Below are 16,358 nucleotides of genomic sequence, written 5' to 3'. Positions count from 1 at the left end.
GTGCGATTCCTCTCCCTTTATATACTCAGTCCTCTGCACACTGTCAGAGGTAATGAAGTGTACCTACTCCTACTGCCGGCTCTATTTATAGCCTGGAGTTATTTTTGAACAGTGTTGGCCACAAATACCAACTCAGCCCAGAGGAAACTTCAATTTAAGAGCAAAATTGTAAGACAATGAGTCAGAGTGTTAGAAAGACGGGGCTATTGTATTTTCTTTTCCAAAGTCACCTGGACAACCTAAGTAGCCTTTTTCGGAGTGAACACTCAGCAATATTAATGATATAATATAAACTAGCCTCTGCTTCCATTCCAAAGGCCATCTAAACAAGCAGGGGCTAGCCCGGCTGGTTTGGCTCAGGGGTTGAGGGTCGACTCAGGAACCAAGAGGTCATGGTCAGGGCACATGCCTAGATTATGGGCTTGACCCCCAGGACGGGCCTTGCAGGAGGCAGCTGTTCAATGATGGTCCTCTCATCGATGTTTCTATCTCTCTATCCTTCTCCCTTCCTCTCTCTCTAAATATCAATGAAAACATATTTTTAAAAAAATAAACAAGCAGAATCTAGCTTCACTGAGGTCAGGGAGGCAATCAGTGAAATCAAGGTTAGACATGAAAGCAGATTCACAATTACACTGGAAGTATGGCCCCTTATGCACACCAATCGATTGCCCAGACTGAGCCGGGGCAGGACACGCGCAAGCGCACACACGCACACACGCCAGCACCTCTGCCATTCCTAAAGAGCAGTCATCCATGCAGCTGTACGCAGGAAAACACGCCTCAGAGCACGTGTTGCTACATCTGCTAGCTCACAAGAATATCCTCACAACAGATGAGTGGAGGGTCCTTCACGTGTAGAGCTTAGGGTGGGTGAAGTTAATGGTGACTGATCTCTACTCTGTTATTCATGTTTTAGACAAATGATTATAAGTTCTCCAAACTTACTAGCAACAAGTATGAAAATTTTCCTATGTGCCCTTTACCCCACGAGAGGGCCCTAGCATTTCAGTACATGCAACTGCTCACATCTTCACTCTCCAGTGGGCGCGCCTGACCCTATGCTGCTGGGATTCAAAGCACCCCCCTGAGCAGGGCTTACGGACGTTAGTTCCTAAGCACCTATGCACATGCAGGGGTAAGACTCCATTCCTGATACCTGGACCCAAACTGGACACAAGAAAACTCATCACCACCACCAACACCTTCATCATCACCATCATCTTCTTCTTCTTCATCATCATCATCACTACTGTCCCCAGAAAGCGCGAGGAAGAGGAAGGAGAAAGGACTGCCGTACATACTACCACAACAAAAGCAAAAAAGGTGATCAGGAACAGAGGAAAAACAAGAGGGAGAAAGCGTTTGCTGTCCGGTTAATTAAATCTGATGCCGAAAGTTTTCTCTACGGACATGCAGGAAAGTAATTCTCCTGAGCTACCGAGATGCACAGGGTCCTGTGGGAGGGGCACTGGCTAATGGAATTCTGGGACCACCTCTGTCTAGGAGCTGGAATCAGAGTCAAGGCATGAACGCTGGCCCAGCCCAGTGACCAGCGCCAAGGGACACCAGGCCCAGCTCTGCCCCACCACCGCTTGGTCTGACTATATTTCAACTACAACTGTCAACAGTAGAAAAGTCAAAAAGTGGTTCTGTGATCCCCAACTCTCAAATACAAACTGCCTACCGTCTCTGAAATTCATCTGTAATGAGGAGGGACATGTGAATTCAACTTTAAAAACTAAGTTACTTTGTCTTCCTTACTTTTTTTTTACAGGACAGAGAAAAGGTAAGGGGGAGGTAGGGAACAAAGGCGCCCACAACAGAGCCACCCATGCTTTCCGGTGTTCCAAAGCCGGGCAGAAGCACGGAGTCCGGGCACGAGCCTACCAACTAGTGAGGCACACGGGTTAATACCCCAACGGAAAGCCACGTAGCTGCGGTCAGTCACACACAGTCCTTCCAAACCGTGTTAACCTGCTTCCCTGCGCTGCACACGCCGCCGGCTCTCCCGCTGCATAAATACCTAGGAGACGTCCTTAGGGAGGAGGGGCGTCTGCTCAGGGCACTGGGTGAGGCGGGCAGGACAGCTGGCCCCGCGCCGGTGGCCCTCTGTCGGGAAGAGCTGGCCGGCACGGCTTGAGGGCTACTAGCGAGGGCGGGGCGGCTCGGTGAGCTAGACAGAATGGAGATGCCTGGGGACCTCGGGGTAGGAGAGAGGGAAGTCCCCGCGGGGTGGGTGACAGTGTAGGGGCGATACCGCGGCGATGGCGATGGCGGCTGGCTTCCCGCCGCGGTATTGGGGGCCGAGCCGTGAGCACTGAGGGAAATGGAAGGCACAGCCACGTGGCTGGCTGGCCCAGAGGGGGAGGCAAAAGGCAGGCTGATCGCCGGCACAGAGCTCCAGAAGCTCGCGCTGCGAGCGGGGCTAGTGTCATAGAGGCTGAATTAGGTGAGAAGAGGAGGGAAGAAGAGAAAAGGAAAGAAAAACTTGAGATAAATAATTAAAATGGAAAATATCAAGCTTTTAAAGAACAGTATAGTCACACTTCCCATCGCTAAGCATTCAAGTATACAAATCTTTCAGATACCTAAATAAGAATCACCTAATTGCTGTAAAGGTCTAGAAGTTATACTTAAAATATTTTAAAGCCCTCTTGCCAGAGAATAATGTACAATATTTATTTCTAAATTTTAATTTACCAAAAGCCAAACCATGGAAAGCCAAAGAGACCCATCTGAAAAGGACAGCACCTCCCGCAGTGACCAAACCAAGCCCCCAAATATGACACTGCGGTACTCTGCATGGCACAGGCCCCCGGAAGAACGCTCACTGCTCCTACACACTCGTGGCCATTTCACTACCACTCACATGTGTAAGAAGAACCACACTGACCTGGACAAAGAGCTGGCGCCGAAGGAACCCACACTGCAGAACATGGGACTCGTTCCGGGGCCCGAGCCAGTGTTTAGTGTGAGATTTCTGTCGGGTGACCGAGCTGCCGCGGCAATTGGCTGTGACGTGGCTGTCAGACTGGCAAATGGGTTTTCATCTCTAGTCTGAGTGGACATCATTAGCACTTCCATTAAAATCTGGCCAATCAAGTCCTTAAAATCAGAGAACACTGTTGGAAAGGCAGAATAAAAGGGAGGTTACACGTGGTTCTTCAAATACAGTCTTTGAAAAAGCCAGAGGGAACCAGAGGTGCAGTGTGGTGCCCCGGCCTGGACTGGACCTGGAACAGGAAAGAGACATCAGTGGAGAACTGGAGAAATCCAAATCAGGTCTGGAGTGCAGTTAATAGGAATGTCTTGGTTTTGACAAGTCTACGGTGGCTATGTAAGATGTTAACACTGGGGGAACCGGGTGAAGTGTATGCAGAAACTCCCTATACTCTCTAACACTGTTCTAGAAATCTAGAATTATTCCAAAATACAAACCTCATTAAAAAAAAAAATTATTAGCCGAAACCGGTTTGGCTCAGTGGATAGAGCGTCGGCCTGCGGACTGAAGGGTCCCAGGTTCGATTCCGGTCAAGGGCATGTACCTTGGTTGTGGGCACATCCCCAGTAGGGGGTGTGCAGGAAGGCAGCTGATCGATGTTTCTCTCTCATTGATGTTTATAACTCTCTATCCCTCTCTCTTCCTCTCTGCAAAAAATCAATAAAATATATTTAAAAAAAAAATTATTAGAGCGCAGTCAATGAGTTACTGCTGACATGTAAAAAAGTTACTCCCAACTAGAGGCTAGTTTATCACACTAGAAATGCAACTGGGTTAATATTTGTTCTCCTGTATATATTTTATACACAGTAAAACTATCTAGCACAAAGTTCAAATTATTTTATGAAGGGTCTGATTTCTAGCCACCGGCTGGCTTTTTGGAGCAGATTCCCACTGCTTAGCTTCCTTCTCACTCCCTGCAGCTCCCAACTGATTTACTGTATGTAGGTCTTTAAATACATTTTAAACATCACTACATAAATAAGAGTTCTGACGCAGGCAAGTCTTATCTGATTTGGTTATTAAAAATTATAGCCCAGCTGGTGTGGCTCAGCAGTTGAGCATCAACCCAGGAACCAAGAGGCCATGGGTTCGATTCCCGGTCAGGGCATATGCCCCGGTTGTGGGCTCGATCCCTAGTGTGGGACTTGCAGGAAGCAGCCGATCAAAGCTTCTCTTTCATCACTGATGTTTCTATCCCTCTCCCTTCCTCTCTAAAATCAATAAAAATAAAATGCATCTAATGAGGGATTAAGTGCAAGGCAGCCTTCTTGGCACTGGGAATGCATCAAACCAGACAAAAACCCCTGCCAGCAGCACTGCTGTGACGTGCAAGAGAACATGCTTGCCCACCTCCCCTACCTCTTCTGTATTCCAAATGGCTGCCATGCTGAGTTTTATTACTTCGTTGTAAGTGTGGTGTAGTGCAGCTTCTTAAAATAGAATACTGGGAACACAGCAAATCTTGCTAAGCAATTGAATTCAGCAGATTTACTCCACTGTCCACACAGGCTGGGAGGCACTTAAGGCAGGTCCAGGCCATACAGAGCGCCTCTCGCAGGGTCCCTGGAGACTACCCAGAATGCTCCTGCTTTGTAAGAGGTGCTAATGCTCTAAGCATCTTCTTTTTACAGAGGAAAAAATGTCCACCCTGAGACAATGGACACTATTAACTTATTTATACCGTTTTCTTTTAGAGAATCGTAAAAGTAAACAAGAAATGTATTGAGAAGATCAGTGGAAAGTGGCCAGACATCAGTGCCCTCCCCAAGAAGTGCCCCTGCATTCAAAACCCCCACCCACAGCAGGACAGAGTGACGGGATAGCAGGGAAGGGCAAGACCTCACGTTCTCATTTTCCCTGAAGGACAGTACCCTGAAATAGGACAGCTGAGCTGGAGTCCTACCTTCTTTTGGGTTCTGCTTAAATTGCGCAGAGAGAGAAGAAAGAAAGATGACATCTCTGTCCCGGTCCTTCCAGGAGACACGAAAGATCTTACAGACCAGCTGTAAGGCCTGCTCTTCAGATACTTCAGAACCCGACGACGGCTCCTAGTGAGGAAGATTTGGGGGTTAATTTCAAGTGGTGGGAGGTCCGAGTTAGACTTCAATAGAAATACTCAATCATTACTTTATTCATTTCAGAAATGCATAGAACTGCCCTAACTGGTTTGGCTCCGTGAATAGAGCGTCGGCCTGCAGACTGAAAGGTCCCAGGTTCGATTCCGGTCAAGGGCATGTACCTTGGTTGCGGGCATATCCCCAGTAGGAGGTGTGCAGGAGGCAGCTGATCGATGTTTCTCTCTCATCGATGTTTCTAACTCTCTATCCCTCTCCCTTCCTCTCTGTAAAAAATCAATAAAATATATTTAAAAAAAAGAAATGCACAGAACTATTCACCCACTGATTCAGAGAAAGATAAACCTATTACTATGATTTTAGAGCTACACTTTTTACAACACTAAAGAACTATACAAAATAAGCATCACACTGCTTACACTCCAACTTCTAACCATCATCAACACGTGTTGCTGAACTCTAATAACTTACTGGACAGAAAGTGACACAATTACCTACACCAGTTCTACACCACACCAAAAATAGCAAAAAACCCACAACACCCTTCTTCTAAATATAGAAACTGAACTCAGATGATAACAAAATATGAAGACTTCATGTTTTCAAGAAGTTTGTTCTTGCTACCGGGTCCCACATACTAGTACTGTCTCAATTTCCAGTCGTTTTCCTTGGAATAGTCCCAAAGACGTGATGATCTACTTGCTTAAGCCCAACACCAACAGAAAACATTCAAATCATCTCTGAATGAATTCCTATTACAAACCAAATTTCCTGTTGGAAACATGGGCCTGAAACAAAGATAAGGGAAGAGTTTTATCAGTTAAAAGGACTGAGTTAGGCCAGCTGGCGTGGCTCAGTGGTTGAGTGCCGACCTATGAACTAGGAGGTCAAGGTTGATTCTGGTCAGGGCACATGCCTGGGCTGCGGGCTTGATTCCCCGATGGGGGAGTGCAGGAGGCAACCAATCAATTATTCTCTCTCATCATTGATGTTTCTCTCTCTCCCTCTCCCTTCCTCTCTGAAATCAATAAAAATATATATTTTTTTTAAAAGACTGAGCTATACTTCCATTAGGCTGGGCTACCCATTTTTCCTCAAAATACAAAAACAGTCACCAGGACCTGCTGACTGGGTGGCCCACTCTAACAGACGCCGCAGATAAAGACGTGACGCTGCTTCCCTGCGTCGTGTCACCTGCACTACAAACAGAAGCGAGGCTTCCTCTTACCAACCTTGTCGCTGAGGCTCCTTTTTTCTCTTCGATCATTTTCATCCACTTCCATGTTTTCAATTCCTGAATCCACATCCACCTGGGACATGCTTTAAGTACAAAAGACAAATAAGCCTTTTACCTTTCATACATCCACCCAATGTCCCAGCCTCTGGCTGAGGAAGTTTTTAAATATCAATCAAAATCAGTCAGGAAAGCGAAATAATAAAGGTTCGTCCTTTTTTTCTATTAATTCTTTAAAGAGCTCTCTTCATATAGTAAGATATAAACATTCTATCGTAATTTTAATATTTTTCCCAAGTTGTCATTTTCTTAGGCTCACTTTCAAAAAAACAGAACATATTTTCTACACATATTGTGGTAAGCTATATACAATCATTCAGAGCCTGATTATAAAATCTTGTTAAGAACATATAGTATTTTCCCCCACATTAAATAAGTAAGTGTCCCAGGACCATTTATTGACAAGACCATCATTTTTACACTAATATGAAGTCACCTATTCATATGTCCTATTATGTAGTATATGTGTGGGTCTATTTCTGGACACTGGTTTCTGTTCCATTAGACAATCTGTTTGTCCCTGAGCCAAAACCACACTATCTTACTAAAACGTCACACTAAGTCTTGATACCTGCTGGGTCAATGCCTCCACCTGGTTCTTCTACTTCAGGAGAGTCTTGGCCATTCTTGGCCCTTTGCTTTTGCATACATAACTAAGAATTAGCTTGCCAGGTTCCTTACATATTCTGTTAGGATTTTGACTAGAATTTCACTGACTCCAGAGATCAAAGTGAGGAGAAATGGCATCATTCTGTTACTGAGTTCATTAAGGTCTTTGGGTAAACTTTTATAATTTTCTCCACAAGTCTTTCACTTCCTTCGCTCAATTTATACCTATGTACCATATATTTTTAAATGAAATTATGAATGGTACCTTTTTAAAAATTAAGTTTCTAATTTTTTGTTGTTGTTAGTACACAGTAATGTAACTGATTTTGGAGATAGATCTATTTTAAGCAGCTTTCCTTATACATAGGGCTCACTAGGTAGATAATCATTTTATCTTCGAACAATAAGTGTTTTGTTTCTTCCACTCCAGTCTCTACTTGCTCACTGCTCGGGGTAGGATCCCCATGGTGAAGAGAAGCAGAAATAACAGCCATTCTGTTCTTATTACTGATTCTAAAAGGAGTGTTTCAAACTCCTCACCACTGAAAACAAGAGCACTGTGATTTTCTGGTCGATGTTCTTTATGTTATTAAGAATAAGACAGGCGATGCTGCGGTAACACATACACTCTGAAATCTTAGAGGCTTAACACTTATAAGGGTTTATTTCTTGCTTACGCAAAGTCTGGTGAGAGTGAAGCATCCTTACTTCATCTTTAATCTATGCCATCTGCAATACTCAGCCTCCCAGGTCACTGGAGCAAGAGAAGAGAGGGACGGAGGAGGAACATCGGCTCAACTGCCTTTCCTAAAAGTGACACCTGTCACTTCCACTCACAGTCTATGGGACAGAACTAGTCACTTGGCCCCAATCTAGCTGCAAAGGAGACTGGAAATGCAGGGGACAATATGATTAGTTTGTTAACTCTATCTCTGCTACTGTCGGTTTAAGGACGCACCTTTCTGTACCCTGTTTGTTAAAATTTTTATCATCAATTGTGTTGAAGTTTAGCAAAATTTGCAATGGCTTTTCTCTTTTATAATATGGCGAATAATATTTATAGATTTTCTAACATTAAAGCACCCTTGGATTCCTGACATAAACTGAAGTTGATCATATTATATTGTATTATATCATATCACATTAACCTATAAAATTATATGAGCAGGGTTCTTTTGTTGAAAATTTAAAAATGCTGATTCAATTTATTTCATGTGTTTTTTATTATTATTCAGGTCTTCTCTTTTTTATTCAATTTTGGGAGAAATATGTTTTTCTAGGAATTTGATTTTCATCCAATTTTTCAAATTTATTTGCATTTGCATATTTACATTTTTCATGGAATCACCCCTTTCAATAACAAATATTACTGAGCGCCCATTCTATGTAGGGCTTGCGCTTGGTGTCTGAAATGTCAATGAACAAAAAAGACCAAAAAAATTTTTTTTAAATAAAGAAATCACTGCATATGGAGCATACATTCCATCTAGAGACAGAAAGAGAATAAACAGCCTGGCCTCTGGGTGGCTCAGTGGTTGAGCGTCTACCTATGAACCAGGAGTCACGGTTCATTCCCTGGTCAGGACACATGCCGGGGTTTACGGGCTTGATCCCCAGTAGGGGGTGTGCAGGAAGCAGCTGATCAATGATTCTCTCTCATCATTGATGATTCTATCTCTCTCCTTTGCCCTCTCCCTTCTTCTCTGAAATCAATTTAAAAAAACCCATTTTTTAAAAAAAGAGAATAAACAATAAACATAAATAAGCAAAGCACATAGTATAATAAATGCTATGGAAAAATTAAAGAAAAAGGAACAGGGAAAAGGCAACTGAGAGTGCAGGGCTTTCTGCTTGAAATGGGGTGAGCCTCACTGAGAAATGCCAGATGAGCAAAAATATGAAAGAACTTTACCCCATACACGCCCAGGGGAAGAGCATTCCAAACAACAGGTTCTTAGTCCCGATATTTACTTGTATTCTTTCTTTCCTTTTCAATATATTATAGCTTTATATTTTCTTCTGAGGACCACTTTACTGCAACACGCTGATTATGATTTATAATATTTGTTACTGTTCAGTCCCACATACTTGCATTATGATTTTTTCTTTAACCTGTATATAAAAGCATACTCCATTTCTAAAATTTACAAATGTCTTAAGGTTTTTTTAAAGAAGTTTTTTGCCCTAGCTGGTTTGGCTCAGTGGATAGAAGGTCGGCCTGCGGATCTCAGGGTCCCGGGTTTGATTCCAGTCAAGGGCACATGCCCAGGTTGCGGGCTCGATCCCTGGCAGGGGGCGTGCAGGAGGCAGCTGATCAATGAGTCTCTTTCATCATTGATGTTTCTATCTCTCTCTCCCTTCCTCTCTGAAATCAATAAAAATATATTTATAGCATAAATAAATAAGTTTTTCCCCCCCCATATTAATTATCAAACCTAATGCTAGTGAGAAAACATGACCTGTATGATTCTGACTCTTGAAACTTTCTGGTCAGTGAGTATTAGGAAAACAATGTGTGTTCTCCAACATACAGTGCAAAGTTCTGTATCTTTCCACGGGATCAAGCTTGCCAGCTGCGTTGTTTAATTTGTCCATATGCTTCCTCATATTTATTCTTTTTAATCTATTGATAAATGATTTATTGTTAAAACGCTCCCAATATGACTGTCAGTTTCTTCTAGTTCTGTCAATATTTGCTTTATTGCATATTGCTGTTATATTACTAAGTACAGAGACTTTCAGAACTGTTCAATCCTACAGGTAAACAAAACATTTGTCTTTATATAGTGCTTACTTCTAGTAATACTTTGTGCCTTAAAGTCTACTTCATTAATATGTTTACCCCAAGTTTCTTTTGTTTACTTTGTTTTGTTTGTCTGGTATACCTTTTTTTTTTTACTTTTAACCTTACTTCTCTAACCTAAGATTTCGGATATTCCTTTTATGAACAGGGATAAAGCTGGGTTCTGTTTTGTTTTCAATACAACCTGTTCCTTTTCACTGTGATTTGCTGTAATTGCTGACATATTTTCATTTCTTTTGACCCTCTTATTTTGTGCTATCTGTCTCTTTTTAGAAACTGTTTCTTCCTTCCCTTTCTTTGAATTGACTTAACTCCACCCTCCCACCTCCTCACCATGGTTCCATACTTTCCTTTTACTGGTTTGGAAGATATACTCGATTTCCATTCTATTAGTGGCTACCCTTGAAATTTAATCAAGTATTCTTAACTCAAAATCTAAAAGTTGGCCAGTATCTTTAAAAAAAAAAAAAAAGTTGGCCAGTACCTTTACCCCTTTCTCAAGTATACAAGGACTTTAGATCTTGCCTAGGTCAATGACTCCCCCCCGACCCTCCTTACGGCTGACCTACTGCTCAGGTCAGCTAAATGTAGACCTGATTTTTCTACACTGTTATTATTGCTTTATACCATCAGTGTTTGTTATTTTCTTCAGTCATCCTTCCTTCTTGCATGTCAGACATAATTCCTGAAATCATTTTCTTTCTTTTTTTTAAAATATATTTTATTGATTTTTTACAGAGAGGAAGGGAGAGGGATAGAGAGCTAGAAACATCGATGAGAGAGAAACATCGACCAGCTGCCTCCTGCACACTCCCTACTGGGGATGTGCCCGCAACCAAGGTACATGCCCTGGACCGGAATCGAACCCGGGACCTTTCAGTCCGCAGGCCGACGCTGTATCCACCAAGCCAAACCGGTTTCGGCTCATTTTCTTTCTTAACTGCATCTGTTAAAAAAAGTTAGGGGGCCCTGGCCGGTTTGGCTCAGTGGATAGAGCGTCGGCCTACAGACTGAAGGGTCCCGGGTTCGATTCTGGTCAAGGGCATGTACCTTGGTTGCGGGCACATCCCCAGTATGTGCAGGAGGCAGCTGATCGATGTTTCTCTCTCATACATCGATGTTTCTAACTCTCTATCCCTCTCCCTTCCTCTCTGTAAAAAATCAATAAAATATATTTAAAAAAAAAAAAAAAAGTTAGGGGGCCCTAGCTGGTTTGGCTTAGTGGATAGAGCATCAGCCTATGGACTGAAGAGTCCTGTGTTTGATTTCAGTCAAGGGCATATGCCCGGTTGCGGGCTCAATCCCCAGTAGGGGGCATGCAGGAGGCAGCCGATCAATAATTCTCTTTCATCACTGATGTTTCTATCTATTTCTCCCTCTCCCTTCTTCTCTGAAATTAATAAAATATATTAAGAAAAAAAAAAAGTTGGGGGTCTTTTCGTGGCAGGCTATCAGGTTGTTTGGTTGTTTTTAAATCTATAAATGTCTTTATTTCACCCTTGCTCTTAAAAGATCGTTCCACAAAGGTACACAATTTCCAGTAGACTTCCTGTCAGCATTCAATACTATTACTCCGACATCCTCTGGCTGCCATCACTGAGACATCTAATAGTTGTTCTTTTGTAGATAATCCCCTTTCTGACTTCTTAAAGGTCTTCGTCTTTGGTATTCTGCAATTTTACTAAGAGATGGCTAGATAGAATTTGCTTTTTGTGTAACCTGTTTCCGAGTTGCTGGGCTTCCTGAATCTGGAGATTCATATCATTTATCAACTCTAGAGAAATTCTCAGCCATTTATCTTTTTTTTAAATTTGCAATTAACATTCAATATTAGTTTCTATTTCAGCCATTTACTTTTTGATAATGGCTTCCAAACCAGTGGAGGGCATGCAGGAGGCAGCCAATCAATAATTCTCTTTCTTCATTGATGTTTCTCTCTCTCCCTCTCCCTTCCTCTCTGAAATCAATAAAAATATATTTTTAAAAGAAAATACATGTATTCAAAGCAAAGGTAATAAGAACAAAATTGTTTTTACTCTATCGGGTCAACTTGATCTTTTCCCTAAAAGTGCCGACCTTCCTGAATTCTTGCCTAATGTGTGTGATCTCTAATCTGGTTCCTCACCCCCAACCCCACCCAACTACTGAAGCTCTATTCTAGTACTTCTCAACCTTTTTCATATCATAACACACAGAGAAGGTAGTATTTGTCTGGCCTACTGACATAAACAGAGGGGGCAGCTTAGGGCACTGGAAATGGGTCTGGGAGTTGGGGTGGGTGTCTGGCTGGCCCAAGGAATAAAGAAATCAACACCTCCACCACTCTATCACCTACTCATGGTGCACTTGCAGTACAGGAGGGCTCTGCTCCAGGACACCCTGATCCTTACAGAGCTCTTAAGACTGCTTGGCTCAGTTGGATCAGTCCACTTGTTGAGCTCCATCCACATTTTAAATTTTCACTGATCAGTAAAATTTCGAAGAAATATTTAGGGACTGACAGATGATGCCACCTTTGTGTTTATAAAGACATTAAAAAACTAAAAACATTTCTTACCACCTATACCATTATTTCACAAAAGACATTTCAACACCAAAAACATAAAAAGGTATAAAGAACACTTCAGAATAATACAAACACCTTTAAGTTTAATAAATTTAGCTCTAATTTGCTATGGACTGGCATGGATCTCTGGGCTGGCAACTGAGACTAATGACTAGAGACTAAACTGAATGGCTCTTTCTCTTTCCATAAATACACTTTATTGGGAAATCGGCTCACTTTACCTTTTCTCACAAGAGACACCGTCAATATCCATGCTCTGGGAACGTGAGAGAGACTGCGATTGCGTTTCAAGGCTATTGGAGGGCGAGCTGCTGAGGGAACTGACTCCTTCACTGCTCTGGCTTCGATGGGCTACTCCTAGTCAGAAAAAGACAGAACGATTAAGTCTCATGTGAAATAACAGTAAAACCATTTGTAATGACAACAGTAAGTATACACAATTGGTATTCATACCATTTTGACAGTCAGCAATCGAAGAATCTATAATAATAAAAGCGTAATATGCAAATCAACCGAGTGGCCCAACAGCAGAACGACCATCTGGATGACCTTCCGGATGGAGCCAGAGCAGCCGCTGGGGCTGCGAGGGCCAAGTCCCTTGCATGTATTTTGTGCATCGGGCCTCTAGTTTCCAACAAAAGATTACACTAAATGCAAAAGTAATATTAAAATCATAGGAACATTAACAATTAGTCATAACTTGTCAATATACATCGTATGAGGTTAGTAACAGAGCTATAGCTAATATCTAAAACTGATTCCTCATCACCTTCTTTTTCACCAATTTAAATTATGATCCTAGAATACAAATTAGCCTCCATCATAGGCCAGGAAAATCCTTGACATGTACCAAAAATAAGATACATTAATGAAGGGATACAGAGACATATCACATGGAGAGGTGTGATAAAGCAAATATACTAAAATGTTAATGGAAGAATATGGGTGGTGGGTATATAGGTGTTCATTGCAAAATTCTTTCAAATCTGCTGTATGCATTAACTTGTCATAATAAAATGTTGAAAGCACGCAAATAGACCCACCTACGCTAATGCTAAATATAGATCAGTGCACTTATTGAGTGGCAGCCGGGGTAAAAGGAATAACTGACCCTGTCCTTGCCCTCACAGAGCTTCCAGAGGAGTGAACCGCAGCATGTGCACGGGGACAGATTTCTCATCGATGTCTTTAAAACCAGGTTTTCATAGAATTTTAAAAAGTACTTTAACTCTATGAATATCCAGACATCTACAAGTACTTCTAAAAATATAGGGTATAAAAAATACAAAATACAGGGTGTTCCAAAAAATGTATACACAGTTTAACAGCTGACACCTCAACTGATGTTTCTTTCTTTTCAGATGTAACCCATTGGGATTAATGTGGTATTCAACGTGTGTATACATTTTTGGGACACCCTGCATATACCTATTGTGGTGAAAGGAAAATGAGACTTACATTTTTTCAAAACAACAAAACAACTTGAGTTACCAGTTGTAGCTGAAACAACTACCAAGTGGATAACATTTTAACCATCCCAGCATTCCAAGAAAGTAAAGTTGCCACCCTTTAATGTCTCTTCATTGAAGAATGTTAGAAAACATTTATCTACTCCTGATAGCAGGTATTAACATATGCCTGTTTATTACAACTTCTGCAGGTCTCATGAAGGAAAAGAGAAACGAAATTGTCAGTGTTCCTAAGTAGACTCAAGGGAAATATGGAAAATATCTAATGTAGTGAGAATTTTGAGAAGCTTGTGGAAGACAGCAAAACTTTTAATTCATTAATTCAAGAAGTGTAATGCAAAGTAGGTTCTCAGTAAATATTTATTGAAGGACTAGATAATAGAGCACCAATAATGTTCTTGGGAGAACATTAGTTTACCTATCACAATGAAAGGTCTGACAATTTTTTAATAAAAATAAATTAATAATATAGTTCAACAATTTTTATGGGATATCAGTTCAGCAGATTTAAAAAGCCTACCTGATAAAACCAGGCCTTAGAATAAACTGATAAATACAGTACACTGTCTGAAAACCTGTATTTGTAATATCACATACGATAGCTACACTCTGTGTACAACAGCCCATAGCAATACAGTGCCAGAGTATTCCACTCAGGCTAATGGACTGCATTCCAATCCTATATAATAAAAGGCTAATATGCAAATTGTCCCCCCAGGAGTTCGACCGACTGGGAGTTCGACCACTCACTATGACATGTGTTGACCACCAGGGGTCGGTACAGAAGGAAGGCCCCAGCTGGCAGCCAGGGGAGGGAAGGCTCTGATCGCCGGCCAGGCCCAGGGACCCTACCTGTGTATGAATCTCGTGCACCAGGCCTCTAGTGTTTCTATAAGACATCCAGGAGATCATCTGCATGCTCTTTTTCCTGAACTCTCCATGTGAGCCTCACATTCTGGGTCAAGTGGGGCAATTCTCCAGAATTAATTATGTTTACTAGTTCCTCCATCTGTACAACCACATGACACCACTCCTTTCTGAAACTTCAAAATCAGATGGTCTGACTTCATTCAGAATCAATATGAATTCAATATCATGAGTAAAACCAATCAAAACACTTGTACAAAATACTGCTTTGTTCTCAAACCACACACACATGCGTCTGTCTTCACCCGCTCCCACCCCTAACTTGAGGAATCACTATCAGGAGGCCAAGCTTTAAGGCATAGATAACACCCTTCACGTCCATAAAACCAGACATTAAAGAATTAAAACACAGGCAAATCTCTGATCCTCTTTTAGAAGATGAGCAAAATCTCTACATACCAAAAATTTTAAGAACGAGGGCGCGTATAACAAAGAACGGAGAGAGTCTGTTTAATAAAATATGAATTACAACTTTCAAAATGGCAGCTTCCCAAACTGCTATGACTACTAGGATCTTGTTAAAGTAAATTATGCATTCTGTGTGGGAAGGCTAGATTTTTTTTTTTTAATAGGGTTTTACTTTTGTAAGATTTTGCTCCTAGCATTGAAGTATTTCCTGAATGATATTCCCTTTCAGGTATAAACCAAACCAAATGCCTATAGGTAAGCTGCAACACTAGCTCTGTTCCAGTATTTCTCTCACACTCACATACACACACACACACACACACACACACACACACACTATTTTATCCTCTTGAGATTTTTTTAAAATGTTTTTTCAATTGTTTTTAGAGGTAGGAGAAAGGAGAAGGAAAGAGAGATAGAAACATCAATGATGAGAGAGAATCACTGATCAGCTGCCTCCTGCACATATCCCCTGGGGATCAAGCCCACAACCTGGGCATGTGTCCTCAACCGCTGAGCCACACCGGCCAGGCTTGAGATTTCTTTAAGCTACACATGCTTATGTCATTTTGGTCATTTTCTCTTGTGATTGATTAATTCAGCAGATCTTTCATTCGGTGCACATCATGTGCTAGGCACTGTTAAAGGCACTGGGGACAGAGCCTGTGCCCCAGGGAGCTTCACTCTAGGAGGGAAGGCAGAGAAAACAGGACATGCAGATAGTACATGTGCCACATCAGCCCAAGAAAAACCATCTGTGTGGATAGAGGTTGTGGTTTGAGACAGGGCGGCCAAAGAAGGTGTTATTGAGAAAGTGACAAACATCTGGAGAGTTAACCAAAAAAGCCTGTGGATTTTAGGGCATGAGCATTCTAGGCACAGAAACAGAAAATATAAAGGCCCAAGTAGGGATCACGCCTGGAATGTTCCAGAACAGCAGGGAAGCCAGCATGGCCGGAGCAGAGGGAGTAAGAAGAGCGGTGAGAGAGGAGGCCGGGGCGGCAGCAGGGTCAGGCCACACGCAGCCCTGGTCGGGGAGGACTGACAGTCACTCGGGGAAGGCAGGGAGCCAGTGCAAGGTTGTGAACTGACGTGACCTTTTAATGAGGGGTTTGTCTCCTGTTTTGTTCTGTTTAAACTTGTTTACTTAATAAATTCATGCCAATTTGTTTCTCCCATCTGCCAAGGACATGGCCAATA

General features: G+C 42.0%; 1 protein-coding gene across 2 annotated transcripts in view; it reads right to left on the bottom strand.

Moving 5' to 3' along the window:
* The window catches only part of UBE4B (ubiquitination factor E4B), a 94,074-nt gene that overhangs the window by 40,771 nt on the left and 36,945 nt on the right, over window positions 1-16,358 (bottom strand). The window contains exons 3-8 of one of the 2 annotated variants that reach the window (XM_028160996.2): window positions 12,576-12,711; window positions 6,315-6,402; window positions 4,911-5,055; window positions 2,897-3,125; window positions 2,027-2,443; window positions 1,160-1,303 (exon numbers count right to left, since the gene is read on the bottom strand). In XM_028160996.2, coding sequence (XP_028016797.2) covers window positions 1,160-1,303; window positions 2,027-2,443; window positions 2,897-3,125; window positions 4,911-5,055; window positions 6,315-6,402; window positions 12,576-12,711 — 1,159 coding nt within the window. The remainder of the gene's footprint in view (window positions 1-1,159; window positions 1,304-2,026; window positions 2,444-2,896; window positions 3,126-4,910; window positions 5,056-6,314; window positions 6,403-12,575; window positions 12,712-16,358) is intronic. The other variant, XM_008151753.3, reaches the window with a different exon arrangement.

This window comes from Eptesicus fuscus, chromosome 9, assembly GCF_027574615.1.
Source record: "Eptesicus fuscus isolate TK198812 chromosome 9, DD_ASM_mEF_20220401, whole genome shotgun sequence".
In the NCBI taxonomy this organism is placed as follows: domain Eukaryota; kingdom Metazoa; phylum Chordata; class Mammalia; order Chiroptera; family Vespertilionidae; genus Eptesicus; species Eptesicus fuscus.
This window is presented reverse-complemented; position numbering and strand designations above follow the sequence as displayed.